Source organism: Aquarana catesbeiana, linkage group LG08 (genome assembly GCF_042186555.1).
Source record: "Aquarana catesbeiana isolate 2022-GZ linkage group LG08, ASM4218655v1, whole genome shotgun sequence".
Lineage (NCBI taxonomy): Eukaryota > Metazoa > Chordata > Amphibia > Anura > Ranidae > Aquarana > Aquarana catesbeiana.
Window position 1 is genome coordinate 134,472,634 of NC_133331.1, and position 21,419 is coordinate 134,494,052.

Sequence of the window (21,419 nt, forward strand, 5' to 3'; positions counted from 1 at the left end):
AATTCGGGAACCGTTATAGGTTTCCAGGCAAATTCTCTGGCAAGGGTCAAATTTGGATTTGCGGCGATAAATTGACCAGCGTATACATTTCTTTGGTCCACAATAGATCTGTACAGATCTTTCATGAAAAACAGCTTGTAAGAGTCAAGAGTACTAAAATCCACTGTTTCCACCTGAATTCCGGGTTGGCCAGTGAATGGGGGAAGTATGGGTGCTGCAGAAGTGGTGGGCTGCCAATCAGGATTAGCAAACGCAGCGGGAAGGACACTATGGGTTCTACGGGCCCGTCTTTAAATTCTTGGTGGCTATGGGGCACTACTTGTGCTAGCCACCAGACCAGCTTGAAATATCACCAAGTGATACTGCAGTGCTGGTTTGTCTATGACCAGGATGTACTAAGCCGCTGGTGCTTGCCAGTTCCCCCGGAAGGTTGAGCGGTACTAGTACTGGCTCTCTGCTCTATACAAGAGCCATGCAGTTGTTGCACCTCAACAACAGAAGAACGGGGTCAGGTACGCCTGACCTTAGTAGGGACCACTACTCCATCATCGAGTTATCTGTCAGGGTGCCACTGCTCTTTACGGGTTCGTATACTGAGCCTGAATCTGACAGTGAGGCTTCCCCTTCGCTCTCATCTGTCATGCTCAGCAACGTGTAGGCCTCTTCAATAGTGTACCTCTCTTTGGACTTTTTGGCCACTGAATTTATAGGTACAGCTAGTGCGACTCACAGGTAAAAGAGCAACTGGTTGGCAGCGACTGTTTGAATCACTACAAAAAAATTAACTGTTAGCATTAGCAGGAATCAGGCCTGAATCTGCTAACGTGGCAGTTGTGTGTGCTGTGTTTTGTAAGTGACAGTGATCTATTGATACTGCACTTGGGTGGGCTGGGCTGGGCTGGGCGGAGGGGTTAAACGCAGGTGTTGGCTGGTGTCTGGGGACTCTAGTATAGATCTGATCAGATGAAAGATATTGATCCGTTCAAACACTATACTAGTAAGGGAGGTGTATGGTGTGTGCATGTGTGTGTTAGCGCTACTGGCAATAAAAGGGTTAAAATCTGACGCTGTCTGATATTGAAGCTAACTGAAGCTGACACCTAACTGACGCTAACTAGCTAACCTGTGACACTAATACGGTGATCAGAAAAATATCTGTACACTATACTAATGCCACAGTGACAGGGAGTGAAAGGGTTAACTGGGGGTGATTAAGGTGTTAAACCTTTATTAGGGACTTTATGGCGGATACCCTAAACCTATCTGTGACTACCGCTAACTGCTCTAATGCTGCTTATAGTCACAAGTGACACGAATACAGTGATCAGAAAAGAGATCTGTACTATACTAATGCCACTGTGATAGGGGGTGAAAGGGTTAACTGGTGGGTGATAAAGTTGTTAAAACCTTTATTATGGATTACATGGGTAACTTAAACCTACCTGGACCTACCACTAACCTCCCTAATGCTGATTAGTGTCACAAGTGACACCAGTACAGTGATCAGTGAAAATTCTGAAAAAAACAGCACTTGATGGCACTGACAGGGAGTGAAAGGGTTAACTGGGGGGGGGGGGGGCAATCAGGGGGTTAAAAGTGTGCCTATGTGTCCTGGCATTAGTGTAATGTTTGGTGTACTCACAGTAGATGTCTTCTCCTCTCGCACTGGAACCGAAAAGGGCTCCATGAGGGGAGGTGACATCACTTCCTCTGTCTGTGTTTACATTACACAGGCAGAGGAGGCATTTCATTCGCCATAACCGATCAGCAGGTCCAGACCAGAAATCATTGGCCTGGGCCTGTAGACTGATTGTCACAGGAGCGTGCGCATGCACCCTCTGTCCGCGTTCGACCACCGTACACCTATGGCAAATGGCGCAGCGGTGCCAACCTGCCGCAGTATAATGATGGTGGCTGGTCGGCAACCGGTTAAAAGAATGTGGACTCCAATATGACAGTGAACAAAAAGTAAAGGTGTTGGCGCTACAAAATATCACATAAATAATTATAGTGCATGATAAACCATGTGCTTAATCAATTGCAAACTAATAAAGTCCAATGTGACATGCCCAACACCATATATAGCATAACAAGAATCTTCTAGTTTGATGTATCTTCAAATAAATGCTTCACCACGAGTGCTCATGAGGTAGCTGGCAACTCCCCAAAGGTTTGACCACTTTTTAAGGTAGGTCAAAATACACTTTATTTGGATAAACCATATGGATCCTGGGTTGATACCTCTCCACTTTGAGACTCCCTCCGGCATAGGCTGGGGATGTAGGAACAAACTCCACCAGGGACACAATAAAAGACCTTTATGGTGTAGTACATTTTATTTAAAAAGTTTTAAAATTAGTAGCTTAGGTAGCACTCACATGTGACTGTGCCAATCCCGTCACTAAGATGTCGACAGCATGTGCGGATGGGTATACCAGGCTCTTAGCGGCGTGCGATCCACGCCTCGTTCTGGATATATTCGTTGGTTAGATGTCACATATGGGACCCGGAAATGACGAATCCCCGCTACGACATACGTTTCGCTGTGCTGGAGTCATCAGGAAGTGATGACACGCCACATCCGTTTTGCTTTTATAATGAAAAAAGGAGTGTGATTGGCTGGACTCCCCAAAAATGGGGCTTGGAGACAAAAACGAGATCTACCTCATCCCTGTATATCCATCTGCCCATACCGCACACATCCTATTGACAATTGCAGTCATAAGTATGTTGTGTAAAACCATAGGATACATTAGGCATAGGATACATTAGGCAATAACATGTATTTTAAAAAACATTACACAGACCCAGCTCCGTGACACACAGAGGGACATGCCCGCTGTGTGTGTGTGATCCATCATCCAGGTGATTCTGTATTGATGATGGGGCACAGTAAAGCTGCATTTGATGGGGCACAGTAAAGCTGCATTTGATGGGGCACAGTAAAGTTGCATTTGATGGGGCACAGTGAGACTGCATTGATGGGCACAGTGAGGCTGCATTGACGGGCACAGTGAGGCTGCATTGATGGGCACAGTGAGGCTGCATTGACGGGCACAGTGAGGCTGCATTGACGAACACAGTGAGGCTGCATTCATGGGCACTGTGAGGCTGCATTCAGGGGCACAGTGAGGTCACGTTCACGGGCATAGTGAGGCTGTGTTCACAGGCACAGTGAGGCTGCGTTCATGGGCACAGTGAGGCTGCCTTCATGGGCACAGTGAGGCTGCGTTCATGGGCACAGCGAGGCTGTGTTCACGGGCACAGTGAAGCTGCATTCATGGGCACAGTGAGGCTGCATTCACGGGCAGTGGGGCTGCAATGATGGGCACAGTGAGGCTGTAATGATGCGCACAGTGAGGCTGCAATGATGGGCATAGTGAGGCTGCATTCATGGGCACCATAAAACTGTATTTAATGATCATAGTGAGGCTGCATTGATGGGCATGGTGAGGCTGCATTGATGGGCACAGTGAGGCTGCATTGATGGGCATAGTGAGGCTGCATTCATAGGCACCATAAAGCTGCATTTGATGGGCACAGTGAGGCTGCATTAATGGGCACAGTGAGTTTGCATTGATGGGCACAGTGAGGCTGCATTCATGGGCACCGTAAAGCTGCATTTGATGGGCACAGTGAGGCTGCACTGATGGGTGCTGATATGATTTATGTTAATATTGTTAGTTATATAGTAATATTTATTTTTGGAACTTAATTCTGCTTAAAACATTTAACAGTGTAATTTCATGAGATAATTTACAAGGGCGGACTTATGGGTGGGGCAGGGGAGGGAATGGGTGGGGCAACTAGTGGCGAGTAAGGCCTGGCTAGTGACTCAGGACTTGAAAATTTTGAGCCCTGTGGTAACGTATATGTATGTATGTAAAAATGAAAGCCCTGTGTTAAGGATGGTAAGGACATGGAGACTGTAGGGGGAAGTGGTAAAGAGATACCAAAAGCTGACAAGAGTGACAGTGAGGAAATAGCAAAAGAACAAAGGAAGAAAAAGAAGTAGAAGATAAAATGAAATGCAGATGTATAATGAACCTGTGATGTCAAAGACAGGCTAGAGCTGGGTGCTCGGAGTGAGCCATGTGAAAACATGTCAGTATACCTGAGTAGAGTGAATGTGTGTATATATATATGTGGTAAGTCACAGCAGAGGACTTCCACAGATATACGTATCCTCAGTGAGAAAAACAGAAAGATCCACGCCATGCTGAACCTCCGATATATACCCCCGGAAGAGCTTGGGAGGCTGTGTGGATGACTGACATGCGAGCGCCGGAAAGCGCCCACCATTATCAGGAGGTGCGAATGCGCAGACACTCCCCGAGGTAATCCAGATGACACAATACATCCTGCCACACTGACACTGTAAAATCGTGAATGTCACTTGGCTGGCGCATATACATGGCGCCGATGTGTAGGTGGCCTACACATCGAAAGATGTGTAGGTGTAAGAAAAGAAACCTCCCTTGATACCATCTCAGCTCCCAAAGCAAAACAAACACTACCACCACCAACAAGGAACAGCACACCAGAAGGATTGGTGTATATGCCTATAATAAGATGTAAATTATGTGTTGGAAATTAAAGGCTAATGCATAATAAAAGTGTAAAATGCATGTATGTATGTATGTATTTAATGGTGAGAGTGACCACAGACCAGTTTTGGGCGAAATGGGAGTCTTCCACCCGGATTCAATGTAGAAAAAAGAGATAAAAGTCTGGTGTCACCAGTGAAACACCTCCATCCCTGAACTATGCAACAAAACAGAAAATTTGCCCTGGAACTTTGTGTGAGGTGGGCACAATTTAGCCAAAAGATGGGGCACAGTAAAAAAACGTATTCAAGTAGAGATAGTACATGCATTGATCTCATCAAATGGCAATTCATACAGGATACATAAAAATAAAATGATGGTACATATATGAATAAACAATCATATACCACACAGACATCAAATGTACCCGACGCGTTTTGCGAGACCCAGCTCGCTCTTCAGGGGTAGATGCGTGTAAAATGTACCTAGCATGAAGAGATACAAATTGGGTGTATAGCCATGTCCTTACCATTCTTGGCTCAGGTCTTTCATTCTTACATAGATACATATACGTTACCACATACTAACTTTACTCTATGACTTTAGATTGTCTGACATATATACTTATGTTTACAGCCAATACTTTCCATGGACACAGTGAGACCATTAGGGACACACAATTTCTATGCGTGCTGTGCTTTTCCTCTGTTTGGTCCTGGGTGGGGTCTTGTCTGGCTCCGCCGCCTCAGCTCCCTGGCAAGACACCTGCTGCCGCCGCCTGGGAGCTATACATCCGCTGTTTTGGTCATGTCTAGTGGTGATTATGGGGTTTCTTTACCAAGGCCCCCTTATCCGGTACCTATAGTATCAATATCACGCTATACACCCAATTTGTCTCCAAATTATCTCTTCATCCTATGTACATTTTACACGCATCTAGCCCTGAAGAGCGAGCTGGGTCTTGTGAAACGTGTCAGGTACATTTGATGCCTGTGTGGTATATGATTGTTTATACATATATGTACCATCATTTTATTTTTATGTATCCAGTATGAATTGGCATTTGTTGATGAGATCAATGCATGTACTATCTCTACCTGAATACATTTTATACGGTATTTACTGTTGCTACGTCTATTGGCTAAACTGTGCCCACCTCACTCAAAGTCCCAGGGCAAATTTTCTGTTTTGTTGCATATTTCAGAGATGGAGGTGTGTCACTGGTGACACCAGACCTTTCTCTCTTTTTTCTACATTGAACGGTCTATGTGGACAGCTTTGCTCCAGATGACTGCATATTTAGATGTGCCTGTTTTAGTTATCAACCATGTGAGGTGCTAAATGTTGTACCTTCATTAAATGTAACCATATTGCTGCACTTAGAGGCACCTCTCTTCTCATACTATGTAGCTCCTACTGGATTTTGCTTCCAATCCCCTTGTGGAGGCTGCCATTTGTGAATGGACATTTTATGGTTACACAACCTGGTCACATTGCTATATTCTTTTTATATGGACTATAAACTGAAGGACATACTGTATGAATAAATGGTTGTGGAATGAATCATCTGAGTTTCCATTATTTCTTTTGGGGAAATTCACTTTGATATACGAGTTTGGATTACAAGCATGTTTCCGGAACAAATTATGCTCGCAATCCAAACTTTTACTGTACATGGTTTGCTAGATTTGAGCGTACTATGTATGGGATAAAGTAATTGCCATAGGTTATTTAATATGGATAAAAAACAATTACTAATATATGGTATAAAGATGAAGTTGTGATAAAGATGGTAAGTCCCAATGATGGCTTAGAGCAGGGTCTCCAAACCCCGGCCCACTTGTGTCTTTTGTCCGGCCCGCAGCTGGCAGGTCTGGCAGACAAAGCCACTCCTGCCACTCCCGCCCATGCTGCAACGCTGTGCGTTAGGACTGGCAGCTGGGACTGCCGATGTCCTAGCAGCCAGTGACGTCATTGGCGCGGCACCTCCCAGCTACCCACCCGCTGCTTGTATTAAAGTTCCTTCTGCGTGGCTGGCAGTGAGCAGAAGTCGGAAGATGCAGGAGAGCTGAAGCCAGCTCTAGTACTGAGGCAACTGCTGAAGATGTACAGTACACAGCTAATGGGCACACTCTGATGGGACACTGATGGGGAGACTACTGATGGGGACACTCTGATGGGACACTGATGGGGAGACTACTGATGAGGACACGGCTGATGGGGACACTGCTGATGGGGACACTGCTGATGGGACACTGATGGGGAGACTACTGATGGGGACACGGCTGATGGGGACACTCATGGGGACATGGCTGATGGGGAGACTACTGATGAGGACACGGCTGATGGGGACACTGCTGATGGGGAGACTACTGATGAGGACACTGCTGATGGGACACTGATGGGGAGACTACTGATGGGGACACGGCTGATGGGGACACTCATGGGGACATGGCTGATGGGGAGACTACTGATGGAGACACGGCTGATGGAGACACAGCTGATGGGGAGACTGCTGGGGACACGGATCATGGGGACATGGCTGATGGGGACACACTGATGGGGACACTGCTGGTGGGGACACTCTGATCGGGACACTGCTGATGGAGACACTGATGGTGAGACTACTGATGGGGACATGGCTGATGGAGTGACTGTTGGGGACACTGCTGATGCGGACACTGCTAATGGGGACACACTGATGGGGAGACTACTGATGGGGTGACTGCTGGGGAGACGACTGATGGGAAGACTGCTGATAGGGACACACTGATGGGGACACTGCTAATGGGGACACGGCTGATGGGGACACGGCTGATGGGGACACGGCTGATGGGGACACGGCTGATGGGGACACGGCTGCTGGGGACACCCTGATGGGGACACACTAAGGGGGCCACTGCTGATGGGAACACTGATGATGGGGACATGCTGATGGGGACACTGATGTGGAGACTACTGATGGGGAGACTACTGATGGGGACACTTCTGATGGGAACACTTCTGATGGGAACACTCTGACGGGAACACTCTGATGGGAACACTCTGATGGGGACACATTGATGGAGACACACTGATGGGGACACACTGATGGGGACACTGATGATGAGGAGGCTCTGATGAGGGACACAGAGGTGTACAAAGGCTCTGTTGGGGACACAGATGTGCGGAAAAGGCTATGATGAGATTATTTAACTATTTTATTAATTTATTTATAATGAACACATTTTTTTGGCCCACGAATATTTGTAAAATCTACAATGTGGCCCTTGGGCTAAAAAGTTTGGAGACCCCGGGCTAGAGGATGAAGGTCTCCTAAAGGAATGGTGCCATTTTTTCAGTGAGCGTGAATTTTCAATAGGAGGAAGATCAAATTACAACTATTGGAGACCCAGTTAAACACTCTGAAGGATAAGGTGGCACCCTTTTCAGAAAAACTGAAATATAAATTAAAAGCAGATAAACTGCAACATTATCTCACCAAGCAGGATAATGAAACCAAAACTAAAAAAATACCAGTGAGATATAAAAGACCCCCTTCTACACCAGGTCATAATGGAAATTATTTTTCATTCAGATCTCATAGGGGGAATTCAAGGGGAAACCCTAGAGGTAGGAAAGGAGGAAGGGATAAACCACCCACCAAAACTTGCTATTCACAAGGGGGGGAAGGAGGGAATGGAAAGAACCATTCAAACTTGCCCAGAAGGAATACCAACAAAAGTGGGGTTATCAACATCCCAATTGGAGGGGGGTTATGCCTACCCCACACCTGCCGCCCGCCCTCAAGGAAAAAATGGACGAGGGGCTGCAGGGGGGCAGAAAAGAAAAAGAGACCTAATGAAAGGCATATTTAACCTCACCAAGATCTCTTTCAAACAGGAGGAGCTTTCAGTCTTAAGTGAAGGTTTGAAATTTGCACCTGTTAAATTCCTAGACAAGTTTGAAACCAACATAGATTTAGAAAAATTTGCCAGGAAACTTAACGTTAGGTTCCCAATCTACTTACACTCATACAGGATTAAGGAAAACAAATCAGTTTTTAATCCCAAAAGTTCTTCTCATCAATTTATTGAAGCTTTTAAATATATGGTACAGGAGGATATCAAAGATATCCCATTTAAAAGGAAACGGAATACCAAACAAATTAGAGAGGCCATCAAAAAATTAGAACAGAATAAGGAGATAGTGATTAGACCCGCAGATAAGGGGGGGGGGGGGGGGTCAGTGATCCTTACTCAGGAGGCATACACTGCAGAAATGCAGAGAATTCTCCAGGATCCAGCCACCTATAGAAGGCTACCAGGGGGATCCCACTATTATATTAAATCCTCACTTAACCAATTGATCCAAAAAGGATCTAAGCTAGGAATACAACATAACAAAGAGGCCAGATATCTCCTCCAAAAGTCCCTAAAATTCCAGTAATCGACTAGGTTCCAAAGATTCACAAAGATAGAACTCCACCAAGTGCGGTTCACCCAACCCCCCAAAAAAAACCTCCCACTTTTTTAGACCGCACAGGTTTTTACAAATGTAGTAGGTGTAAAGCATGCAAAATAGTCAGAGACAGAGCTGGAAAAATAGATAAGTTCTCTTCAGGTAAAGAATATAATATTAAACTACTTATAACCTGTGATAGTAGGTATGTCACCTATCTTCTTATGTGCCCCTGCAACCTCCAATAATTAAGTCGAACTACTAGAACTTTGGCCAAGAGGGTTGGAGAACACGTAGATAATATCAAAAAAGGTTTTAAAAACCACAGTGTCTCCAACCATTTTAGTTGCATAATAAAGATCCCTCTTTACTTAGATTTTGTGGAATAGAAAAAGTTTGTCCTCATTGGAGGGGTTTGGATATGACCAAAGCAGTCTCCCAGATAGAGACCCAGTGGACATACAGACTCCAATCTCTATATCCCTGGGGCCTGTACCTAGGATAAAGATTTAAAATGTTTTATTACTGATTACTAATTTAGTTTGGTTGTTTGGGGGGGGGGGCAGCTTTTCGGGTCTAATCTATGGTCTTACTTGTAATGGGTCTACCATGTATGAGAGATTTCACTCATAGTTTCCTTCTAAAAAAGTGTATTTATTATTATGGGGTATTACCCCTCTAGGTAGATCCCATGTATTAACCATCTTTATCACAACTTTATCTTCGTATCATATATTAGTAATTGTTTTTTATCCATATTAAATTTAAATAGCCTATGGCACCGTACATATGTGACATCTAACCAACTAGTATATGCAGAATGAGGCGTGGATTGCACGCACTTACGAGCCTGGACCCAACCACACATGCTGTAGACACCTTAGTGCCAGGACTGGCACAGTCACATGTGAGTGCAACCTAAGCTACTAATTTTAAACCTTTTTAAATAAAACTTACTACACCAAAAAGGTCTTCTATGTGTCCCCGGTGGAGTTTGTTCCCACATCCCCAGCCTATGCCAGAGAAAGTCTCAAAGTGGAGAGGTGTAAACCCAGGATCCATCTGGTTTATCCAAATAAAGCGTATTTAGACCTACCCTAAAAAGTGGTCAAATACCTTTGGTGAGTTGCCATCTACCTCATGAGTACTTGTGGTGAAGCTTTTCTTTTGTTGAAGATGCATCAAACTAAAAGATTCTTGTTATGTTATATATGGTGTTGGGATTGTCACATTGGACTTCGCAATTGATTAAGCACATGGTTTATCATGCACTATCATTATTTATGTGATGTTGTTTAGCGCTAACACCTTTACTTTTTGAAACTTTAAAATGTTACTAAATCTGGAAATTTTTACTATCTGTGTAGAGCAAACTATACATAAGCCACTTTGCTGTTTATAGTCAAGTCATATTTGGAATATGATCAAAAGAGTATAGCCTTCCACTTCATACTGAAGGTGTGAAATTATGTTAACTGCCAAACATGCCAGATAAATTTTACAAAAACTACATAATAATCGGTCTGCAAAATAGAGGTCTATGAAGAGGTCTATGAAACCCAAAACCCAAAATGTATTATATTGCAGTGTACCAATTATCAGATGTGGTGGCTGCATCCGTTGTCTTTGTTTGGCTTTCCCCCCTCCCCTCTATTTTCACCTGGTGATCTGACCAGTTACCCACCTCCTGTATTACAGTGACTTATTCTGGATGAATGCGCATAGGAGGAACTGCAGACATCAGCATTTTCAGTCTGGGAGGAGAGTAGTGTTAAATAGATTAGCAGATTTAGATGCACTAACATGTTGTAGCCAAACGCCAGCTCACACTTTATAATCGCTAACCGCAGTTTTTTCTTCCTTTTGGGATTTATATAAATGAATAAAAGCTGATCATTTAAGCACCACCTGTCAGTGTTAAATGGTCAGTCTCATCCATGTAAACTGATACATTCTGCTGGAGAGATTGTGCTTTTGAAAAACAAAAGACTTGCTGGCTGGATCACAAGATGAAAATATAAGAAAAAGCCTAAAAAAGAAAACAAATGCAGCCAACAAATCTTATGCCCCGTACACACGGTCAAATTTTCCGATGGAAAATGTCCGATCAGAGCCTGTTGTCGGAAATTCCGACCGTGTGTGGGCTCCATCGGACATTTTCCATCGGATTTTCCGACACACAAAGTTTGAGAGCAGGAGATAAATTTTTCCGACAACAAAATCCGTTGTCGGAAATTCCGATCGTGTGTACACAAATCCGACGGACAAAGTGCCACGCATGCTCAGAATAAATAAAGAGATGAAAGCTATTGGCCACTGCCCCGTTTATAGACCCGACGTACGTGTTTTACGTCACCGCGTTTAGAACGATCGGATTTTCCGACAACTTTGTGTGACCGTGTGTATGCAAGACAAGTTTGAGCCAACATCCGTCGGAAAAAATCCTAGGATTTTGTTGTCGGAGTGTCCGAAGTCCGACCGTGTGTACGGGGCATAAGAATGGGCAATCTGCAATATAATAAATGTTTGCTTTTGGGTTTATAACCCTTCAATGCCACTGGTAAAATATTTCTGATCTTTGATATAAATAGTTTTATGCAATACACCAAATACTTAATGTAGGTAAAAGTTAGTTATAGTTTAAAACAGTGTTGAAAATTTTTACACTTTTAAACATTTATTGTTTTGCATTCTGCACTTAAAGTGATACTAAAGTTTTTTTTTTTTTTTTCGGCTGTAAAATAAAAAAGATGTTATTCTTACCTGCTCTGTGAACACATTGGTCCCCTACATCCTCTTCTGAAGCCCCTCACTGGTGCTGTCAGCTACTCTCTCCTCCGAGTGCCCCCTCAGCAAGACATGTGCTACAGGGGCACCCGCGTAGGCACACTCTCAAGCCAGGCTCTGTACGCCCATAGATACACACAGAACCATAAGCCACACCCCTGCTGCCCCCTCACAAGAGTTTGACTAACAGCATCAGTAGCCTATTGCTTCTGCTGCAGCCTGTGTCACCTGTGAGACCAGGATGAGAGAGGAGAGGTGCTGAAGCCAGGACAGCGCTGAATCAGTAAGAGGAGCCAGCTACATGTTTTAGGACAGGGGGGCTAGGATAGTAGGATAGGTAGTGGAGCATTTTTTACCTTAATGCATAGAAGGCATTAAGGTTAAAAAGATTTTGACTTTGGAACCACTTTAAACAAAATGCAAGAAATCTACATGAAGGAAAAGAACAAGAAAATGACTCTTCTAGACATAATATCAGAATCAATGGTTTGTCAAAATCAATCACAGATTTCAAATCACCTTATTAGATATACAGTACTTTGCACTGAATTAGGTGTTTTGGACAGAACAAACAGCACTCTTCGTCCAACACCAACATAATGTCATATTATTTAGGTCAGTGTTGTAGCCTAAAACACCGACACACCAGGTGTAAGATAAGAGCCAGAACCCCAGAGCTTCAATCCAGTACCCACTGCTCCAAGCCTAAAACCAACAAACCCTATGATTACCACTGAAAAGGGACAGTACCTACCCCAAGCTACCAAAACCAAATTGGTCACTCTCATATGAGCTTCAGCAAGATTCAAGATTAAAGTGGTTGTAAGCCCTCATATGTACCTAACACAGAGATGAAACAAATCCTCCTACATGAGTTGTAGCTGTGTATCTGCAGTAATTTCTTACATAGATCATTCTGAAAACAACCAGGAAAAGGATTTCTCCTTAGTTCTAGGAGCAGGGGGGCATGGATCTGAAGTCTTCACACAGCCACAACTCTGAGCTCTGACTTGAGGGAAGGGACACACTCCCCTTCACACAGTAGGAGAAAAAGCACATCTGTGAACAACAGTCACAGGCTGTATTGCAGCTCCCTCCTCCTCACCATTTTAACTCTTGGTGTTGGGAAAAGCTGCCAGAACAGAGCAACGCAACAGCAGAGAGAAATTACACTCAGAGCTTTGTAGACAGACAGATACACAATATAGAAGAATGTGTTTTTTTTTCATATTTCATGACTGAGCTTTACAACCACATTAAGGATTGTATGTACAACAAAATACCCTCCTCCAACTAAACAAGTTAGATAATATATTCACAAATATGTTGAAACAATAAGAGTTATTAAAAAATTTACCGTTGTAAATGTCACCCCTATGTTAATAATTTTCAACAATTGGCTCTTGTCTGGAAGCAAAGGGTAATACTGACACTGCTCCGGGGGAGGGAATCAGAAAAACATGGTCTGCTAGTTAACCTTGGATGCTCTGTAAATGTAATTACAAATGGGGAGAGTAGGTGAACACCTTGTCCTAATAGGGGCATTTAGCTTTTTTTTTCAGCTTCTAAATGCCCCTCAATGTTAGTCTATGTGTTTATTCACACATAGGTGTTTAGAGGCAGAGAAGAAAACCCCAGGGTAAGCGCATTAAGGAGAGGAGTGGTTCAGCAGTAAAAACACTTTAATGTGACTAAACGCGGCTATCAGCATTTCGGCGCATCTGGTTTCTAGGAGTGTTAATGGATTTTACTGCAACAATAGGATATGAACATTCAAGAGAATCTAGAAAACTCCTGTCTGTACAAGAAGTTCATTACAAGAAGTAATTTCCTTTTTTTTCTGCTGTGCATGGACGTGTGCTCTGCCTGAGTGGCCGCAGCATAGCCCGAGACATCTCCCAGATGACCTCATAGCTGCTTTTGAGGTCCATCTGGAAATGTGGGACATCTCACATTCCACTTTATTTATTTGTTTTTTAAACAGCCTAACGTTTTTTTTGTCCCTCTTGGGAAATACATTTCCAAATGATTTTGTCCCTTTTGGGAAATGTTTATCCCCCAAAGTGGGGTAATTGCATGTTGATGAAGTATCTCGAGGTTAACCACACCAAGACATCAAGGGAGGAGTACAATACCAATAATGTCTGTTTTTCTCATTCAAATTTGTCTCCTCTCCCTCAGCAGATAAAGAAGCAGAATTGTTTCATCAATTTTGTTCATGGTTAAACTAGATCAGTGGTTCTCAGCTCCTGTCCTCAGGACCCACTAACAGGCCAGGTTTGCAAGATAACTGAAATACATCACATGTGATATCATTTGCTGCTCAGTGATTGCAGTATTCTAGTCTGCATCTCCCCAAGGTAATACTTAAAATCTGGCCTGTTGGTGGGTCCTGAGGACTGGAGTTGAGAACCACTGAACTAGATGGACTTGTGTCTTTTTTCAACCAGATTAACTATGTAATTAGGACAGGATCCATGACCACAACAGATAGCTAACTCTCTGTAACACTCTCTACTCTCTTTACCACCAGTAAAATGGCACCCAGGTTGTAAATATATAATCTTTCTACCATCAGTAAAATGGCACCCAGGTTGTAAATATATAATCTTTTCCCAATGCATTTCTGAGTGAAAAATTTGTAGAAGGGGGTGTTTTGCCATTGGCACAAATTTTTTGAATATTCTGTTATGCCAAAATATGACTCTCCCAATAATTTCATTTGAGATGCCAACTGTTATTCATCCCAACAGACACACTTTTACACAGGAATGATTGCAGGGGAAGAACAAGAGTCCAGGTGGCAGATTTTTCATGAACAGAGCCAGGCAGCTCCCATGAAGGCTACACAAATATAGGGCTGGAATGGGATGCAAGGGGAGAGTATTAAAAGGATAACTGCACTAAAGTACATCTATCCTTTTACATGATCTAGTCTTGATCTGCTATTAGGTGCTCATTTTTCTAAACATTTCTATTGCTAATCTCTCAAAAAAAAAAGCTAACTGCACAATTAAAATGCAATTAAAAAGGTTAGTCTACTTAGGTATTTGAGGTCAGTTTGAGTTTACACTGTTCTATAAATTAAAATGTAAATGCTTCATTCCACATACATTAAAATGTACCACAAGCTGATGCATAAGCAAAAAGACCCCAGATGACAGCTCCTTAGCTGAAACATGTCGGGTGGACCCCTCACGATCGCCGCTATATGATATTTGAGCTTTGTTTCGTTCTTCCAAAATGTGAGTCTGTTTTTTATTATTTTAATAAATTAATGTTTTAAAAGGTTATCACGCTATGTGAGTTTTTCTGCTCCTTGCATGGCATATGAATTACACATTTGATTTATGCTGGATTGTCCATGGGTGAGGAAGCCGTGCTGATACTCCTTTCTCCACCATTTGTTGATGACATCTGACAAGACGTACTTCTCAGAACCAGTGGTTACTAAGCCTTTTTGACTTGTCTGGCGTACGCCATTTCAGGTCAATTCCTTCCGGTAAGCCTTCTCTACTTCTGGTGTTGGCCCCGGCACTGATGTACAATCTATGCACACTTGTGGTCTCCTTTCTACCCACTCGCTAGATCTGGTGAAACCATCCATCTGTGAATTTGGGAGTTTCTTTTCATCATTTGGCCACTCATCACCCCCATAGAACTCTGTTGACGTTCTTCTCACTATTTTTCTACACATTTTTCATATATTCAACATGGACTGATATGTTTTATGATTTTTTTGTTGCTTGATGCTTTGTTCATGGAACCAGCACGGGTTCTATTAATCACTGGCACATTTGATAACTAATTATTATTATTGTTTGTTTAATCTTTTATGTGATAAACACCAATTAATTATTTGGCATTATCCATATTATGGTCATACATGTCTTGGTAGTATTTACCATTTACATATGCACTTATTTATTGCAATACACACGTTTGTGGATGTGGAATATAGCGCTACACTTTTATTTTTGACACATCTGATGTTCAAAAAAAAAACCTTGTTGATGTTAAAAGACACATCCATCAATTGTTATGTACATTTTAACAATAAATAATGAAGCCAAAAACTGAATTATGAAAATAGAGATAATTTCACTTGCCTCATTAAACCTTGCTACCAGTTCTTCTACAGTATTGTGTTCCCTAGTTTTCAGTTTCAACAGCGATGCAGACAGAGATGTTTTTATATCAGGAAAACTGGTCTCACATTCAAAATGGTCAAGATCTTTCGTTAAGAAACAAAGGTAATCAATGGGCAAAACTTTGCGATAAATCGCCTGTTCTTGATCAGTAAGGATGGTTGCAATCTCCTCTGGAAACTGAATGAGGTGTTGCAGTTCCACCAATTCTTTACTCAGTCCAGCAGCACTAGCTGTCTGAGAGTTCGATGTTGCCATTGCTGGGCACGGCTGGCGGTCTAAAAAAAAAAAAAAAAAGACATTATTTAGATGTGATATCACTTTTTAGATATGTCAGCAACAGTGGATTATAGCAAGCAACATTATAACATTATGCAAAGAATATACATTTTTAACCAATGTAATAATTGAAATCAACATGGCTCAGGGATTTTGTAAATAAATACAAATTGTTTCTGAATATCACAAGCCAAGACAAGAATATCATTAGCATGGATGGATGTATACTTTCTGACCCCCCCCCCCAAGCCTACAGACTTCTTCTGTCTGCCTCCTACCCTAGGTGATTAATTAATTTAAAGTAGTAGTAAATCGCAGTTGTTGCAAGGCAATGTCATAATGTGCTAGGATGCATCGCATCCTAGCACATTATGAGACATTTAACTTAGAAGTAAGCCCTCCAGCGTGATGACATCACTTCCACGCATGCGAGCAGGAGCCGCCGTTTGTGGCACAGGCTCTGAAGGTCCGGCACTGTATGTTGGACCTTCAGAGTGCATGCGCCACTAACGTCACCGGCTGCATGCACTCTGAAGATCTCCTAAACTGTGCAAGTTTAGGAGTTATTCACAGTACATACAGACAAGCCTTACTATAGGCTTGCCTGTAGGTAAAAGTGGTAGAACTGAGTTTACTACCACTTTAAGTATTAGACCCCTTTCAGACTGAAGGCACTTTTCAGGTATTTTTGTGCTAAAAATAGCGCCTGTAAAGCGCTTACAAAAAAAAAACGCTTCTCATGCCTCCCCAGTGTAAAAGCCTGAGTGCTTTCACACCCAGGCGGTGCTCTTGCAGGACGGAAAAAAAAATCCTGCAAGCAGCATCTTTGGAGTGGCCTTATACCACCCCTGCCATTGAAATCAATGGGCAGCGCTGCTGAAGCGTCTGCAAATCGATTCGGCTTTTCGTGCACTTTTAACTCCTTGTTAACCCCTTCTTTGGGGTTAAAAGCACCCTGCTCCTGCCCGCACAGCACCGGTATAGCGCCGCTATAATGAGCTGCGCTTTACTGTTAGCGCGAGCGGTCTTCAGCGTGAAAGGGGAACAAGTTATAAGAGACTGGGGTAAAGAGGCTTAAAGAGACAAATGGCCCACACAAAGTCAAAACAACTAGATCTGGTTAATAGAAAAGTAGCTCAAACTGTCCCCTATCATTGTAGTAGTTTGTATCTGGGTGTACAGGTCCAGAGTGTGTAAACCGTAAAGTGCACCGTATACCAACAAAAACACAAACTTTACAGAGACAGCAACACTGAGGACCTAGCTGGACTGCAAAGGCAGGAAGTGCATAAATTATTTTACACCAGAATGCATTAACAACAGTCAGCATTATGATTTTTAATGCTGTGTGCAGTCCATGTTAGCCTTGCCACCCTATTTGGCTATACAGAAATGTGGCCCTGATCATCATGTACATTTAAAGCCCCCCAAAAAATTTAGGATCCAAACTGTATGTGACCACACTTCATCTGGAGTATTACATAAGATTGATGGACAAGCAACAAACCTTATTTCTTTAGGCCTTCCTTGACTTATGTTGCAAACAGTACTTTGGTTTAAATTACTGTGCAATCTCCATCTTGTAACAAGTGCTACAATATGTGTTTAATGCCTTTAATCATGCAAATATATTTTTATATCATCTATGTAACACAGCCAACCAGCATCAACTAAATGAAACTTTATGGCAGCGTGCAGAATCTGCATGATGGTAAATCCCTAAGAAGATAATTAGTATCTATTTTAAGGGATACAAAATCCCTTGGAATAGATACTAATTATCTTCCTAGGGATTTACCATCATTTTTTGTCTTGTTCCCTTTGTCCTATAGTGCATTTTTTTCCATCTTCTTTGGGGGCAGTGTCAAGCCCTTTGCTAAGGGATGTAGACATTTTGGTGGAAATCTTTTGATATACTGATGTATGGTCTTCTTGCCATCCAAAGGAGTGTTCCTGCTAAACAAGCTTTTACATTGTAAGTTATATGTATATATGGATGATCCATGGTTATATGTATTTTATATGCATTATTATACATGGCACTAATTGTTCATTAATTGTAACTGTTCTTTCAGAAGTGGTATTATTCCCTGAGGAAGATTTGTCTATAACAGTACATTTTGAAACGCGTTCGATATCCCCTTCTAATGTATTCCTCTGTAATCTATTGATGAAAGGAACAGCAAGTAGGTGGGGACTACCACTTCATGTCTAACAGAGTTTTGCTTGTATAGTTGACATCAACATTGTTGCAATGTGTTGCATTTCCAATCTTGGAATTTTATTTTGTAATAATAAAATATACAATTTTTAATATACTCCAAAGACATGCTGGTAGGTTAATTGGATCCTGTCTAAATTGTCCCTAGTATGTATGAATGTGAGTTAGGGACCTTAGATTGTAAGCCCCTTGAGGGTAGGGACTGATGTGAATGTACAATGTATATGTAAAGCGCTGCGTAAATTGACGGCGCTATATAAGTACCTGAAATAAATAAATAAATAAAATATATATTTTTTTCTTTTTTGGTTGCCTATAAAATCTCACTTTTCTTGAGGTTTATTCTATATGCATGGAATCCTATTTCAGAATCCTCTGCATCTCCCATACAACATTTAATATCAGCACCCTCTATGGAAAATCAGGATAACTCTGGATGGTCCACAGTGAATACAAATATAGAGGCACAAGGGAATGACGAGAGAGAGAGAGTGGGCAGGGAAAGAAGGAGGGAGGTAATACTGCTATTAAAATTATAGCTGGAAATTCAGAAAATGAGCAGCATATACAGATTGGAGAGTCAACTCTAAAAGATGTGTTTAAAGTGGTGCAAACAAGCAATACCACGTTATCTATTTTGTCAAATCAGTTCCAATACATGCGGAAGGAGATCACTATTATACGTCAAGATATACAAAAGGTACAAGGGCGTACTACTGCAGTAGAGAGTAGAGTCAGTAACATCGAGGATACAATGTAATTTATGCAGCGAGATTTTAAGTGGTGAGCCTTCAGTCAAAACAACATGCTGTCACATTGATAATCTAGAAAAGAGGCTATGCAGAAATAACTTAACAGTGATTGGCCTCTCAGAACGTACAGAGGGGAACAACACTACAGAATTTATGGAGCAATGGCTGTTAAGAATGTTTGATAAGAACTCTTTTTCGCCTACTCTTGGCTACTAGTTTAAATAACGTTATGGAAAAAGTGATACACCCAGACCAGACAAGCTTTTTCCCAGGTATTAATTTTAGGAAATTGTTTCTTAATTTACAGATGATTCCTTATAATATAGGGAAAAGAGCGGTTCTGTCCCTCGACGCAGCCAAAGCCTTTGACTGCATCAAGTTGACATATCTGTGGGAGGTTTTGGGGAAGTATGGCCTGGGTGAAGGATTTGTGAGGTGACTAAAATTATTGTATTGTGCCACTCGAGCATGTGTCCAGATTAATGGTTCTACATCAAATTTTTTTACATTATCTATAGGCACTATAACGGGATGCCCGTTATCTCCATTACTATTCGCATTAGCGACAGAGCCTTTAGCGATAGTAATTAGGCAAGCATCTATAGTTAGAGGGTTTAAGAGAGGAGAAAGTGAAGACAAACTCTGTTTTATGCTTTGTTGTTTTTGGGAGATACGGATAAATCACCGATTTCTGCTATAACTCTGATAGAAACTTTTGGTTCTTTCTCAGATTTTAGTATAAATTGGGATAAATCGGTATTGATCCCATTAGATGAGATGTATCCAACCTTACCACAGAAGGCAAATCAGATTAAAATTAAGTACGTCTTTTAAATATCTTGGCATATGGGTCTCCTTAAAAACTGAGGAATATTTGAGTTATAATTTGACGCAATTATTAGATAACTTTAAGGGTAAGAGTAAAGTATGAACTAAATTACCTCTGTCGTTAGTGAGGTGTGCAAATTTGATTCAAATGTTCTGGGGCCCTCAGTTACTCAATATTTTACATAAATCCCCAATATGGATACCTCCTAAATGGTTTTAAAAAAATAGACTGTTTGTTTTGGATCTTACTATGGAAGCTTTCTAAATTACAACTTTCTAAAGATAGGGGGATTAGCTGTGTCAAATGCTAGGATGTATTTTATTGCTTCTCAACTCCAATAGATGGTAGGATGGGGCTCTATAGATTGGATGGATCTAATACAATCATTACTGTTGACTCAAAGTTCTCATAGTTACTTAATAGCTCTATAACTTAGATAACTGGAATCTGGGTCTTTTGGTACTCAAAAACCCCCCTTAGTACTGATGAATAAAGGAAATGAGATATATAATGCAATATGTAGATATATCAGTCTATACCCCTTTATGGGAAAACATAAAGTATAAGGAGATAAATAAATTAGAAGGATTTGGGGTGTGGAGAGGACTAGGGATTCAATACATTTCACAATTATATTCTAATAATATTTTAAATACATTTCAAGAATTACAAAGAGAATACTCTCTGCCCCAGTATACCTTCTTTCAATATTTACAATTACGACACACTTTACAGGCCCAATTTAAATCTAATGATAAAGATGATAAATGATAATGATAAAGATACAAACTATGCTACTAATAGATCTTATTGCAAAGACGCAAACTAAGAAGGGCCTTTTTTCTATTATATATGGTTGTCTAATAGATCAATCCCAGGGGGAGGCTACTTGCCCCGCTAGAAGTGGATGGGAAAAGGATTTGGGAGATCTAACAGATGAACAATGGCAAAATATTTTGCAACAAGTACAGTCAGTATTGGTATCACCTCAGCAATCTCTAACGCAACTATATATAATTCATAGAGTGTATAAGACACCAGTTAAATTGTATTAGTGGGGAAGACAAGATACATCTGAATGCCCTTAGTGCCAAAGAACCTCTGCTGATCTACTACCCTGTACAAATGTTATGGAAATGCCCTAAATTGTTCAGGCACTCACAAAAAATTGTGGATACTATTAATCGGGTTTATCAAACACAGATACAGTTGGATCCTAAAATAAGCTTATTAGGTTATATTAAAAAAGAAGTATATATACCAGCAGTTAGGACAGCTATTAACAAGATGCTATTTATAGCACGAAAGTTAATTGCACAAAAATGGATATCTTCGAGCGTTCCAACATATGAGGAATGGCATACACAGGTTAATGATACCCTACTAAAAGAATTGTAGGTGTTTCGGTATAGGGGT

The 21,419-nt window shown here is 41.6% G+C and overlaps 1 protein-coding gene across 5 annotated transcripts in view; it reads right to left on the reverse strand.

Moving 5' to 3' along the window:
• PLCE1 (phospholipase C epsilon 1) overlaps positions 1-21,419 on the reverse strand; it is a 945,493-nt gene that overhangs the window by 487,386 nt on the left and 436,688 nt on the right. For all 5 annotated transcript variants that reach the window (XM_073596424.1, XM_073596420.1, XM_073596423.1 and 2 more), the window contains one exon: positions 15,884-16,200. In XM_073596424.1, the coding sequence (XP_073452525.1) occupies positions 15,884-16,200 (317 nt within the window). The remainder of the gene's footprint in view (positions 1-15,883; positions 16,201-21,419) is intronic.